At 40.8% G+C, this 15,270-nt stretch overlaps 1 protein-coding gene across 25 annotated transcripts in view; it reads left to right on the top strand.

Moving 5' to 3' along the window:
- Window positions 1-15,270, top strand: part of FMN1 (formin 1) — a 497,211-nt gene that overhangs the window by 339,513 nt on the left and 142,428 nt on the right. For all 25 annotated transcript variants that reach the window (XR_015135041.1, XM_086322043.1, XM_086322036.1 and 22 more), the window contains 2 exons: window positions 308-367; window positions 4,625-4,745. Coding sequence is in view for 24 of the 25 variants with exons in the window: in XM_086322043.1 (XP_086178169.1) it covers window positions 308-367; window positions 4,625-4,745 (181 nt within the window). In the remaining variant the exon portion in view is untranslated. The remainder of the gene's footprint in view (window positions 1-307; window positions 368-4,624; window positions 4,746-15,270) is intronic.

Genomic DNA, 15,270 nt, shown 5'->3' with positions numbered 1-15,270 from the left:
TGAAAATATTGAGATAGTCTTTTGGTTGGTTGGTTGCATGTCTTAGCCATTACCTCAGAGGTCTTATGGATTGATTATCTGTTTGGGTTTTCTCCCCCTCAAAGGAAAAGTGTAGTGTCATTTCTTTCTATAGATGCCATTAAAAATGAATGGGACAAGGAGGAGAATTTCACCAGTATCAAACAGATTCAAGACTAGGTATCAGAAAAGTATAAGAGTTACAAAATGAGATTTCAGTTCTTTGACTGTATACTATGGCAGAGTCTCATGTGAAGGATATTCATTTAAGCTTCTCTTTTAAACCTAGGATAATGGGATTAATCTGGTGGACTACGTGGTGAAATATTACCTGCGTTACTATGATCAGGTAAGAAATGGCATTATGTGGAAAACTGCACCTAATGGAGTTTCAACTCCTTCACATCGTTGGCATTCAGAAATTGGATGATGGCTGGATGGATGAATTTCAAGTCCAACATAGAATTTGAGAGCTCTCCAGCCTCCTTGGTTTACAGATGGGAACACTGAAGCCAAGAGAATTTAGTTGACTCTTGTGAAGGGAAGCATTATTCAGTACAAATCTACTGCCTCCTAATCTACTATGTAACACAGCTTCAGAGAGATCCCTAGTCATCTCAGCGCCTTCTGACCAGGTTGTGAGGGTTCCTGTGAAACCTATATCCATTCAGTAATTGGTTATATTTGAAACTAGATTCTGGGCTGCAGACCAAAATTTAGGAACTTAATATGCAGTAATACCCAATACTTTATCAGCAGTGTTCATTGGTGAACAAGTTAAAGATGTGGAATTTAAATCCATCTTCCCTGCTTAAATTACACTGGCCATTAGAAATAAAAATTTCTGTGAGAATCCACCTGAGCACCATTTTCTATGTTTTATTCCTTCTCATTAAATCGAGAACAAGGAGTCCTAGCTTTGAGAAGAAAGAGGTACTATTGTAAGTTGTTGAGAAACCTAGCAGTCAGTAAATGGAAAAAGTCTTGGGAAAATGTTGTCAGGAGTCCCACTTAACTATCCACAAAGGCAGAGTTTTTCCTAGGTAGCGAGGGAAGAAAAGTCAAGATTCCAGGGCGTCCTTTTCAAAAGGCCTTCAATTTCATGCAGAGGACAAGCTAAGCGCTGATGAAGCCTTTCATCATCTGTCCTCCCCTCCTGGTGGGTTTATCTGACTGACTGTAATGTAGGTGCTTGATACATACTTACTGAGTTGAATGTACTGTAAATATCCACAAGCATGTAGTCAGTAGCATCTGTGAAGAATTAGATGAATGGAGGTGACAGATGTTTTCTGGTAGAGCAGTACAGGTGTGTTGAGCTTGAGGCAATGTTTGTGCACCCACAGTTCTGACAATAGGTACCAAAGTGGCAGAAGAACTCTCCTGAAGAATCTTGGGGTGACAGTTCAAAGTTGACATGAGCAGATTTATGCATAGTCTCTATCTCAGCCATGCTTCCTACACAGATGCACTGTGTAGGAAGGATAACATTTGCCTATGGAATTTGGCTCCTGATGAAGAGAGCTGAACCCAGTGGAATCAGCTTCACAGAGGAAAATGTTAAAATCCAATAAGATTAGTTTCAGAAATCCTAAAGGAAATCAACCCTAAATACTCATTGGAAGGACTGATGCTGAAGCTGAAGCTCCAATATTTTGGCCACCTGATGTGAAGCGCCAACTCATTGGAAAAGACTCTGATGCTGGGAAATATGAGGGCAGGAGAAGGGGGTGACAAAGGATGAGGTGGCTGAATGGCATCACCAACTCAACGGGCATGAGTTTGAGCAAACTCCAGGAGATAGTGAAGGACAGGGAAGCCTGGTGTGCTACAGTCCATGGGGTCACAAAGAGTCAGACACTACTTGGCAACTGAACAATAGGATGGTCCAGTTTAGGAAAAATAAGAAGTCAACAACTGTGTGGTGCTCTCCCAGTTTTTCACTGAGCAGAATGAATATCACTCAAGAGTGTAGGATTATGTGATTTATAAAATGATCCCTTCCCTCTTAGGAGCCTAAGTGATGATGTTTGTGGTTAGTGGTGAAGAGCAATTAGCAGAAGAAAGGTGACTCTTGCTTCAAGCTTCCTTCTACTCATGGATGATTTTTGGTTCAAGTTGAGGTCTATGTGAAGTTTAAAGAAACCCTTCTAGGGCCATGTCTTTTGAACTCTTAATTGAGCAATTTTCATAAGAGCTGCTGCTGCTGCTGCTAAGTCAGTTCAGTCATGTCCAACTCTGTGCGATCCCATAGACGGCAGCCCACCAGGCTCCCCCGTCCCTGGGATTCTCCAGGCAAGAACACTGGAGTGGGTTGCCATTGCCTTCTCCAATGCATGAAAGTGAAAAGTGAAAATGAAGTCACTCAGTCGTGTCCGACTCTTCGTGACCCCATGGACTGCAGCCCACCAGGCTCCTCCGTCCATGGGATTTTCCAGGCAAGAGTACTGGAGTGGCGTGCCATTGCGTCCTCTGCGTAAGAGCTACTACTAAGCTGATTTGCTCAGCAGCATTTTCTCTTTTTCTACCTTAAAAAAAAAGAAGAAGAAACTGAGACTGAATCTGATAAAAAGTTTTGAAGACTAGAAAGAGACATGCATGAGTTCTTCCAATGTTGATTACCGTGGAATTTTGTGGCAAGCATCTTAGATGTTGTTCCATCTTGGCACTCATACTAGGGCACTGCTTCCATTGTTTTTTAGAGCAGTAACATAAGGAAAGTAAAAAATAGTACACTGATCATGTAAAATATTGCTCTGATCAAATGAGGAAAACCACTTTCTTCTAGCATTACAAATGGGGCCAGATGTCTTAAAGGAAGAGGGAAGGACCCAGGGAATTCTTGAAATCACAAGAAAAGAGGGTAAGAAGGTAGATGACCCCTGTCCAAGACGCATACTTCCCAGAACAGTGTTCTGTAAGCTGTCTGTAATAGTGCCACAGTTTATTGGTAGACCTGATGGTGAGTACTCAACTGAGAACAAGACATAATTCCTGCCTCCAAAGTGTTCATAGTCTACTGGGGAAGACACCAAGCTAACAAGGCAATTTTTAAATTAATGTTGATAAGTGCTGTGATACGGGAAGTAGCGGGGGCTCTTGGAAACATCCAGGTGCTGGAGTTCTGGGGAGAGCTTTAAGGAAATGCTGTTTTGAGACTTGAAGAAGTATGAACCAGGACGTTTGAGGAGGGCCTGGGGAAGGATTTGGAAAGAGACAGTTTTGTAGACAAAAGTCTACAAGCAAGAGATTGTGGCCTGTTCTTTTATTTTTTGAAAGTGAGGGAGTTAGAGATAGGAGAAGGGAGAAATCAGGCTGGAGATGGAGACAGAGGCCAGATCATAAAGTGCCTTGTAAAGCAGTTGTAGAGTTCGGAATTAGTCCTAATGGCAGTAGGGAAGATGGAATGTGAAGGAGAGCTGGCAGAGTACTCTGTGTGGAGAGAAGCATAAGCGAAGACGGCCTGAGATATGTAGGACACAAAGCTTACGTTGAACAACTCGGGAGAAAGCAGGCTGGACTGGAACAGATAGTTGAGGCTCTGCTTCTCCCTGTGTGCCTACAGGTTGTGCACCTCTGGATGTCTCTCTGCTGAGATCCTCTCTTAGCTGTAGTTGTGACGTTTGTCAGCACTCTACACAGCCACGCCTTTGTAAATACCTACTAAGATAGCTCTTGCCTGGTGGCTCAGATGGTAAAGAATCTGCCTGCAATGCAGGAGACCCAGGTTCAATGCCTGGGTCGGGAAGATACTCTGGAGAAGAAAATGGCAACCTACTCCAGTATCCTTGCCTGGAGAATTTCATGGACAGAGGAGCCTGACAGGCCACAGTCCGTGGGGTTGCAAAGAGTTGGACACGACTGAACAACTAACTTTATACTTCCAAGGCAAGCAACATTAGGAGAATCTTTACAAATGTGTGAAGAATTTGATCACACATGTGCACACAAACACATGCACGAGCTTTAAACTGCAGAGGAAGGTAGGTAAGAGCATAAATGAGTGCAGTTGTTCTCCCACTTCAGTGCTGCCTAGTCCAGTAGCTTCTAATTCACACCCACGGGCATACCCCAAAGATGAGTTATCTAATTGCTACCATGTGAAGCTCAACAGGGACTTTCAGTTTAAGCACTTTCATGTGTTCTTCCTATACCTTTTTTCCATGGAAATAGAGGGTCTAAGATCAGGACCTATCTGACTATTTTCTCTTTGATTCGAGAGTCAAATTAGAACCCAGCCCAGGGACTTGCCTGGCAGTGCAGTGTTTAGGACTCCCAGGTTCCACTGCAGGGTGCACGAGTTTGATCCCTGGTTCAGGAATTATGAGCCAACATGCTGTGAGGCACGGCCAAAAAAATATATTAATTAAAAAAATTAAAACCTCAGCCCATGCCATAGCCGTAGCCTTGGCCTCAGTGCCAGTAAGACCAAAATGATAGTACAAAAGACATAAAAGCACTTCAAAGTAACCAGTCCAAAGTTAGGAATAGCAGGGGATCTTTGCTATGATTCTTATCCGACTATCCAAAAAAAAGATGTTTTGGAATTTCAACTGAATGTGACAATTGAGAAGTATAATGTACTTTTGTTTACCATCTATTCTAGGAAGCAGGAACAGAAAAGAGCGTTTTCCCCTTGCCTGAACCACAGGATTTCTTCTTGGCTTCTCAAGTCAAATTTGAAGACCTTATAAAAGATTTGAGAAAACTGAAGAGGCAACTAGAAGGTAATGGGAACTGTTCTGTTATTATGATCATAGATATTTTTTAAATGGTTGAAGAGGATGATATCTCTCTGGCTCGTGGAATGGAATTGGTGAGAGTTCTGTTACCACAGTCTTCGGGACACTCGCATCTCTGTGTACCATTTGGAGTCACTTTATTTACACATCTTTCTCTTTTGTTAATCAGTGGGTACTACATATGTATCTTGTTACCTATGTTTTCCAACATGTAATAGATATAATTTTAATAATAATAATTACAGCAACTCTTTTTTTTTTTTTAATTCTTACTGTGATCTTATATGATTCTTCTAACTAGGGTAAGAAGGTAAAGGTAACCCAAATAAGCAGGAACTACACTAACTCCATTTTATAGATGAGAAAAATGAGGCTTAGAAAAGTTATATTCACACAGCCAGAGGCAGATTAAATCTAATTAGAAAATCTCATGCCTTGTGTTTTCTAAGCTAGTTTACTATGCTGCCTTATCTCTCCTTCTCTCTTGCTGTCATGCAAAATGCACACTCACATTCCTATATATTTTGTTTATGTATATAAGTTTAAAAGTGATGGCAAGACCCATAGTAAACAGTCTATTTTAGTTTAATTTACATTTTTAATTATCCAAAACAAAATGCTGAAAGCCCTTTTTGGCTTTTTTAAAAGGTGAAAATATGTCTCTGTTGGGCAGGAATTTTCCTTTGGCATCTCTCAAGTCTTGTGTTTTCACAGTGGAGACATCTCCTTGTCCAAGAATATAAATACTTGCCTCAGAGCTTGTATAACTCCTATTGAAGAGCTCTGCGGAGGATTTAGGGAGCGTGTTAATGTGGAAATGGAGCCCAGAGCGCCAAAAGCAGAGCTTGAGGAAATGAAGAGCTTGCACCAGGAATATTTTTACACTAAGACATAAAATAAACATTTTAAAAATGTTTATTGTGAAAGAGTACTCAGAAATCTAAGTCTTAGACGGAGGACAGCTTGGAAATGCAAGTAAAGTGGGAAAGATCTGCTCCCGGTGGCAGGGCGAGCCATTTATTTTTACTTTAGGCATAAAACTTACTTAAATAAGGATGGTGGTTACAACTGAATATTTTTACCTTGTAAATGATTTTTAAAGGAACATGTGGAGTTTCTTTTTCCTCCTGTTGATGTGGTCAAGAGCGTGAATTCAACCAAATGGACGTTTTGTCCAGGAATGTGATCTGTGAACACATGATCATTCTTTTTCCTCTCCTCAAAAACAGTTTTTTTCCTTGACTGAGATGAGCTTGATTCTTATTGTAAGAAAGCAGAGTAAGCCATCACATACCAGTATTTTTCTGTCCCTCTACAATGGCAGAATTAGGGCCAGGCCAGTCTTCAAGGTAGCTGTTGCAGTAGCAGAGAGGACCTATGCTTGTGTCGTACATGTGTATGTTAGATGTTTAGGCTCCTCTGTCCATGGAATTCTCCAAGCAAGGCTATTGGAGTAGGTTGCCATTTCCTTCTCCAGGGGATCTTCCTGACCCAGGGATCGAACCCACATCTCTTGTGTCTCCTGCATTGGCAGGCCGATTCTTTACCATCTGAGCCACGAGGGCTGTCCCTGACTGCCCATCCTCTCTCTCTCTTGGTCCTTGTGAAACCACGGCCTGCCCTCTCCTGTGGTCTTTGAGCAGAAACCTGATCTGTATTGGATCTTTCCTCTTCGCCTGCTTTCCCTCCATGCGCTCTCTTTTATCAGGCATCCTGGCTCGGCCCCCTGCCTTTGATTTCTCTGTGTATTTGATGATAAATAACAAAAGGAAAAGAAGAGTGAATTCAGAGGACAGTGGAGAGGCAGGAATGTACCTTTCTTTCTCTAGGGTGATCCGTGGTGTCACTCCAGATCTCTGAGGACTCAACTGATAGGTTCCTCAGGCAATTTTAAGGACATACAGGAACTTCTGAAGCTGGAGGAGCTGCCTTATGCAGGAAAGCTGAACAATACCTCAGCTATTTTTCTTCTTTGCATGGCATGTCATCAGAAGACATCAAGTTCACCACCAAGGCAAATGAGGAAAGCGGGGCTGCCCCACACACATTGAATATTTAAACAAAAATGCCCTGCTAATCTTTAGAGATGCCAGTGTTTTTAATACATGAAAGGTACCTAGTAAATATTTAAAGAAAATACAGACCATCGGTTCTCTAATGAATTTCTTGTTCTTCTAAATCCCATCTGGCAAGATGGCCAGAGTCGTGGCGGCCCGTTTCATCTCCCGTCCCCATTCAGGCTTCAGCTCCGTTTCCATAAGGCCTGGGTGTGAGCCGAGATTGAATGTTTAATTGAAAAGGACATAATTTTCACACATACAGCAAAGATTTGATGAGGCTTTGAGGTTTATTGTAGCCATTAAAATGTCGTGGCTGCTGGCAAAACCCCAGAAAATGTCTAAAGCTAAACCAGATGTGATTAGCAAATCTCAAGAAGGCTCAGGCCTTAGTTCTCTGGGCAGCCATAGACTTTGAAAAGAAAATCATCTTGGGTAGCAAGAACCACACACACCTTAACAATGGAGTGGAAGTTAAATGATGGTTTTTGGTTGTATAGATGTTGCTGATAGCAGTAGAGATTGTCAATGAGATTATTGTCTCTTTCCTAGAGACCAGAAGTTCCACCAGCAGTTTTATGTAGGAAGACATAGCAGGGAATTGAGGACAGTAGTATACGCTACAATTTATTGTGTGATTATTATCAGGTACTTTCCATAGAGCATCTCTTTAAGCCTTTACAATGATACTGTGAAGCAGATACCGTTATACAGTCCTCACAAGAGGAGGAAACGGAAGTTCATGGTGCTAAGGTGACCTGCCAGGTTACTTCACAGCTGATGACCTAGTCGTATTTTGAAACTAGATATGCCTCTGAGGTCTGTTACTCATAACTTATCCTGCTGCTGCCCCAGAAGTCTCCATAATCTGGTCAGAGGTCACAACAGAAAGATACATATTCCTAGAAGATGCATAGAGCCTCATAAGGAAACAAATGGCAGAATTAGTGGGTGAGTGTGTGTGTGAGCCCAAGAACCTGCTCCAACTAAGTACATATTGATAGACCCTCAGATCACTTAGAGACATGGGAAAGAGCTTTGTGTGTGGGCTGGGGTTACATGGTTGGAGGAGACAGAGGAGAGATGGGTTATCAAGGTGAACAGTACTGCGCAGGATTAGGAACTCAGACTTTAGAGTCAGAGATATACTTTCTACTGGCAACCCATTCCAGTATTCTTGCCTGGGAAAATCCCAAGTTTGCAACTCCAGGAAGTGTAGCCCTGCCAGGCTCTTCTGTTCATGGGATTTTCACAGGCAAGAATACTGGAGTGAGTTGCCATTTCTCTTCCAGGGGATCTTCCCAACCCAGTGATCGAATCCACATCTTTTGTGTCTCTTGCATTGGCAGGCAGTTTCTTTATTGCTAGTGCCACCTGGGAAGCCCAGATAAAAAGTATTATTTCACATGAATTTTTATTTTTTAAGGGCAATTCTAACACCTGCATCATCAGAGGTAATGAATGCATAGTCCCTTAGTAAGGAAAGCTTCAATATAGCTGATTAACAGTACACACCTTTTACTGGAAAACAGATACCTTGTGGAAACAGGCCCATAGTGTTGAGGGCCAGCTGACTGTGTTCGTGGAGAACCCAATTCCCAGAGCACTACAGAACAAGTTCTTGGTGATCGTGAATGTGTTCTTTGTCTTGCTTATTGTCATACACCCCTTAATCAAACAGTAATTTTTATTTCCCTGATACTTTGTTGATGTAAGTCATACCTGGGAGCAAGCAACAGGAATAACTGCTCTCTGTCTCATCCCTTGACCTTGCTTGCTAGCTAGCAGTTTGAAGGTACTCTTGCAAACCCATCTGTCATGGGCAGAGTAATGGCTCCCAAAGATGTCCAAACCCTGCTCCCTGGAGTCTGTGACTTTATTACCTTACATGGCAAAAGGGGACTTTGCCGACCTTGAGATGGGGAGATTATCCCAGACTAGCCAAGTGGGCCTAATCTAATCACACAGATCTTTAAATGAATCTTTAAAAGCTGACAACTTTCTCTGAGGTCAGCGGGAGATACTACAGTAGAATGATCAGAGAGATGCAGTGTTGCTGGCTTGGAAGATGGAGGAAGTGGGCAGTGAACCAAGGAATGTGGGAAGCCTCTAAGGCTGGAAAAGGCAAGGAACAGATTCTCCCTAGAGCCTCCAGAAGGGAATGCAGCCCTGTCAACACCTTGATGTCAGCTCAGTGAGACCCATGTCAGACTTCTAACATACGAAACTATGAGGTAATATATTTGTATTGTTTTAAGCCATTTAAGTCTTCGGCAATTTGTCATAATAGCAATAAGAAACAAACACGCCATGAAATGCATTCTTTCTGATTGTGCCTGTTAAAACCAGTCACACACACATGCACGCACGCATGCACGTGCGCGAACACACACACACACACACACACACACACCCCATTGCTGAGGCCCTAGATGTAGGATTCCCCAGCTAGTGACTCTCACCAGTATTGCATGAAATGTGAATTGGTGCTCTCTAAAAAAAAACCTGGAAATGCTGCATACTGAAAACACATCACAAGGATACAGTCACATGAACTTACTCAAAGTTCTTGGAAGTCCTGCAATTTTCAAAAAAACAAACAAAAACAAATAGGTTTAGTCCTGTTTGAAGCAAGATTTCTCAAAACGTCAAACATTTTTTTTTCTTTCACTGAACATACTTAGTATATGTCATAGAATATGTTTTCTGTTAAATACAGTTTAAGAAGAATGGATGTTGATATTGCTGTTACTTCTTAATATAAAGAACACAGCTGTTGGTTAAATGGTCATTCCTGGATGATCTTTGTAGGTGTAACTGTGATAAAGAGCCCTATACAAGCACGCTTCATACTCCCTAGCCTCATTACTCTACATGGGTTTGTTATCCACATAAACAAATATAGTAGAATAGGTCACATCCTCTCTGATGTCTTGATGCTTGAAAGCCAAAATGAACAACTTTAGTATTATTCAAAATTATTCTAGTATGATATCATTGCCCCCAAATCCACATTTGTGTGACATGATCCAATTTTATTATTATTATTTAAATAATTATATTGTTATTTAAATAATTATAAAAATTGTTTCTGGGTTGCAAAGTAGAACAGCCAATTTTTTTGTTGTTGTTGAAAAGGGTAGGAACTCTTCAGATAGGTGTTGAGAAGTCAGCCTATTATGAAAAGTTTAAGGATAAAAATAAATTGCCCTTAATAGCTAAGAAAACGTACTTGGTATCCCCTATCATTAAGGGTAGGATATTTGATCAACTAACTATGTACTAAATCTTGACTTGAAAATGATGCATTATTAACCCTGCTACCGCATATGTAATCAGTAGTTAGGCCTTCCCTAGTGGGCTCAGATGGGAAGGAATTTGCCTGCATTGAGGGAGACCCAGGTTTGATCCGTGGGGCAGGAAGATCCCCTGGAGAAGGAAACGGCTACCCACTCCAATATTCTTACACTCAGGGTAAGATAATCTAACTTGCTTGAGAATGTTGGCAGAGATGCAAGTGAGTATGTGTGTGTTCATGTGTGTTTTAAGATAATTCTGATGATGTTCTTTTCTCTAAACATTTTAGACTATATTTGAACATGTCCTTTCTTATGTATCACTTAGAAATATTTTGAAATACACTTACACAGTTTCAGAGAGGCAAAGAGTCTGTTAACTTTTTTGATATCTGTTATCACTCTATAAATGTTTATCCTTCAAATGTTTATCCTGAAATGTTAACTCTTTTAAGCCTTCTGTAAATGAGATGCTGTGTGAAATGTGTAGTCCAGGCATTCAATAAACACTGAAGTCTTTATTCTAAATTTGAATAGTAGTATGATATCTAACTTGACATTGAAATATATTCATCACTTCTTCGGACATTTTCAATCCCCATGTCCTTATTTTAGTAGAGTGACCAGATTAGCCCAGAAGGATCCAAATGAGCCTCTGTTTTGTATGAAATTAGTATCTGAATATTCTACCTCTAAAGCTAAGTTACAGAAGGATGTAAACTCATACATACATGAAAGTAACAACTTTAAAAAGAGATGTGTTTTGTTTTTGGTAGTTTTTTTTAACTATAGTCAGCATGTCTTCCAGATGAAGTTGGTAGATTGAACTCATTCACTTAGCTTCACTCCTTTCTAAAAGCCCACACAAAAACATTTAGAGGCACACAGTCAAAACCAATATAATCAGCTAAAGAGGAGGAATTAGGGAGGGAGCACACACATACACACATATAAACAGGAAATGAGAACATTTTCACGTGGTAAGTTGCGTATGGCCCTGGACACAGACCAGTGTAGTGGCGATAGTTTAACAATTTGGATATGAATATGAAATCATACAATTAAAACTACTTTCAAAAACATAAGTTATAGTCAACTGTCAACGATAGGTAGCTAGATTAGTGAAGTTGAGGATCAATGATAGTCCATAAAACATTAATGCATCATTTTTAACAGTAATCTCTGAGTCAGCTCTACTATTTACATGTTGGAAGACCTTCCCTGTTTGAAACTACATAGTAAGCAGTAGACCGCCTTCCCTGCAAGGTGGAAACAATCCTCATCTTTAACTCACTTAACTTCATAAACAAATTAGTGTCTGGGCAAATACATTGATGAGATAGTATTAGTGAGGTGATGAGGGTGAGATGAGTTTTGGAACTCTGAGCACTGATAGCATCAGAGAGGGAACCTGCCTGCGGGAGAGTTGGTGTCCCCAGTGATAAAGAGAGGGCAGACAGTGAGTTACCAGAACTTATACTTCATCTTGCCCTTGACTACTTTTTAACTTGGTAAATGTTTAACTTGGAATAGTATGTGGTATCCATCCCTCTTCCTATTACTATAGTTACTGAAGAATTGACTGAGAGATGAAGAGAAATGCTAATAACCAGTGTTGTTAATCTAATGAATATTCCAGTTTGTTCCACTGGAGGCAGGAGGAAGGATCCTGTCTCCCTCACGGCCATGTTGGCGCCTCCCCAGCCAGGGTCTGTCCAACTCTTGGATGAAAGTATGGTATTTTGCGGACTTAGTACTGTTGAGCCCCACACAGAACTTGAGAAAAGTGATGGCCTATTGATATTATCTCAGGAAGCAAAAAAGACCAGTTAAAGAAGGTCTGAAGTGGCTGTTCCCTTGAATTTGCAATAGACAAGGTTGGGAGCCTACCAAGCAGTGGGTGGAGGGGATTTCAGGGTAGCATTCTGTGCTTCATGCATATAATATGGGGGTACCCTTAGTGTTGCCAAATCTAGTAAATGAAATCCAGAAGGCCCATTTAAATCTGAATTTCAGACAAACCAGACTTTTACAAAGTGTGTTTCAAATAATGCACAATACTTACACTAAAAGAATTATTCCTTGATTATCTCAAATTCACATTTAACTTGGTGTCCCAGCTTTTTATCTGACATTTCAGTAGAGAGTTTAAAAGCAATAATAAAACCAACTGAAATTTAGTTCCTTTTATTGAAGTATAGTTGATTTACAATGTATTAATTTCTGCTGTACAGCAAAGTGATTCAATTATATAAATGTATATTCTTTATCATATTTTTAAAAATTATGGCTTATCACAAAATATTGAGTATAGTTTCCTGTGCTATACAGTAGGGCCTTGCTTTTTTATCCATCCTATGTATATTAGCTTGCATCTGCTAATCCCAAACTCCCAGTCCTTCCCTCCACCATTCTCCCTCTCCCATAACAAGCACAAGTTTGTTCTGTATGTCTGTGAATCTGTTTCTATTTCATGTATGTGTTCATTTGTGTCATATTTTAGATTTCACACATAAGTGATATCATGGTATTTGTCTTTCTCTTTCTGACTTACTTCACTTAGTATGATAATCTCTAGGTCCATCCATGTTGCTGCAAATAGTTCGTTCTTTTTTATGACTGAGTAATATTCCATTCCAAGCTGGAATCAAGATAGTCAGGAGAAACATCAACAACCTCAGATACGGGGATGATACCACCCTAATGGCAGAAAGCGAAAAGGAACTGAAGAACCTCTTGATAAGGGTGAAGGAAGAGAGTGAAAAAGCTGACTTAAAACTAAATATTAAAAAAACTAAGATCATGGCATCCAGCCCCATTACTCCATGGCAATAGAAGGGGAAAAGTTGGCAGCAGTGACAGATTTCCTCTTATTGGGCTCTAAAGTCGCTGCAGGTGGTGACTGCAGCCGTGAAATCAGAGGACAAATGCTTCTTAGTAGGAAATCTGTGACAAACCTAGACAGTATTTTGAAAAGCAGAGATCACTCTGCCAACAAAGGTCCGTGTAGTCAAGGCTGTGGTCTTCCCGGTGGTCACATATGGTTGTGAGAGCTGGACCATAAAAAAGGCAGTGTGCCAAAGAATTGATGCCTTCGAACTGTGGTGCTGGAGAAGACTCCTGAGAGTTCCTTGGATAGCGAGGAGACCAAACCAGTCAATCTTAAAGGAAATCAACCCTGAATACTAATTGGAAGAACTGATGCTGAAGCTGATACCCCAGTACTTTGGTCATCTGATGAGAACAGCTGACTCATTGGAAAAGTCCCCGATGCTGGGAAGGATTGAGGGCAGAAGGAGAAGAGGGTGTCAGAGGATGAGATGGCTGGATGGCATCACCAATACAATGGACATGAACTTGGACAAACTCTGGGAGATGGTAAGGGACAGGAAGGTCTGATGTGCTGCAGTCCATGGGGTTGCAAAGAATAAGACATGACTGGGCGACTGAACAACAACAGTATTCCATTGTATATGTATACTATATCTTCTTTATCCATTTATCTATCAATGGACATTTAGGTTGCTTCCATGTCTTGGTTATTGTCGATAGTGCTGCTGTGAACATAGAGATGCAGGTGTCTTTCTGAATTATAGTTTTGTCTGGATTTATGCCCAGGAATGGGGTTGCTGGGTCATAGGGCAACTCTACTTTTAGTTTTCTAGGAAACCTCCATACTCTTTTCCATAGTGTCTATACCAGTTTACATTCCCACCAACAGTGTAGAAGGGTTCCCTTTTCTCTACATGCTCTCCAGCATTTGTTATTTGTTGACTTTTTAATGATGGCCATTCTGACTGGTGTGAGGTGGTACCTCATTGCAGTCTTGATTTGCATTTTTCTAATAATTAGCGATATTGAGCATCTTTCCATGTACTTATTGGATATCAAAAAACACATCTCCCATGCATCCATCCTCAGGATGCTACCAGAGAATGTGCTTTACAATGAAATAGGAATGCAGAGGTGATAGGAAATTAGAAGTCCAGCAGAGAAGGGAAGTGATGGAATACTCCAGGGTAGACAGAGAGCCTAGATGACAGCCAGGCATGGAGAACATAAATTAGAAGGGAAATCATTCATTCTGAGGATGAGAGAGTTGGAAGGGGGATGTTTAGGACAGATAAATTAATAAAAATTTACATATCTCAGCTGGGACTGGAAGTTGTTTTTGTAAGTTTATAGTAATGGCAAAACTGGGTATCAGTCTAACCAAGTCATGGTATTAAGTACTACATCAAGAGGAAGCTCATGTGTGTGGTGGATGTGAGGGGAGGAAAGAGGACCAACATTTACAGTGCATAAAGAGAAAAATCAAAAGATGCCAGTAGCAGCTTGTTAGAGACATGCAGTTAAATGCTCAACTAAGCGGGTAAAATCGGTATAAATGGTTGCCTCTGGAGAGGAAGAATTGGGTGAAGTCGTTAGGCTGGATATTCATAGAATGCATAGCATCCATTTATTCTTTTAACTCTGTGCATGTATAACTTTGATAAATATACAGAACCAAAGATAACAATAAACCAAAGCATTTGTAGGTGGTAGTTTAGTTCAATTTCAACAGCAAAGGCTGGTGTGTTGATAGTACTGGCCAGGGTTTAAAAGAGATGCAGTTGAAAATATTATTTCTGCCTCTTCCTAACCATGGAATCAGTCCTGCAACTCTGACAAATCACTTAACCTCTGTGAGCCTCCCCTGGAAAAAGCAGAGCTGCTAACCCAGTCCAACTCAGAGGGAAATCGGAAGGGTCAGAGGATCAGATGGGTGAGGAGAGTACTTGGGAAGGTGTGGGAGGTATTATTTGAACTCATTGAGAAGCCGAGTAGTTTGCAATCTGCTCAGTTTGTGTTGGTGTGTCCTAGTAGAGAGAGGGGAATTGATCCATTAGGACAAGCCTGGCTAATTTATCACTCTTTAGGAAGCTCCAGAAAATGCGGCTGGAGTGATTATTGACCATGCCTAATTTATTGGCTCTTTCCTCCTTCGAAGCCCATTTGTCTGCAGCAGAAGTTTGCGAAGTCTGAACTCTGGTACAGGCTTGGATACATTAGCCAGAGTCCTGACTGTGTTGCCATGGTGTTAAAAATATTTAGTTTTGCAAGCAAAGTCTTTGAAATAATAAAAGAAAAACTTTGATATGATTTATTTTTGTAAAA

Source organism: Bos grunniens, chromosome 10 (assembly GCF_055505025.1).
Source record: "Bos grunniens cultivar Pamir isolate PY7600 chromosome 10, Bosgru_T2T1.0, whole genome shotgun sequence".
NCBI lineage: Eukaryota > Metazoa > Chordata > Mammalia > Artiodactyla > Bovidae > Bos > Bos grunniens.
The sequence above is the reverse complement of the archived record's forward strand: the minus strand, read 5'-3'. Positions and strand labels throughout refer to the sequence as shown.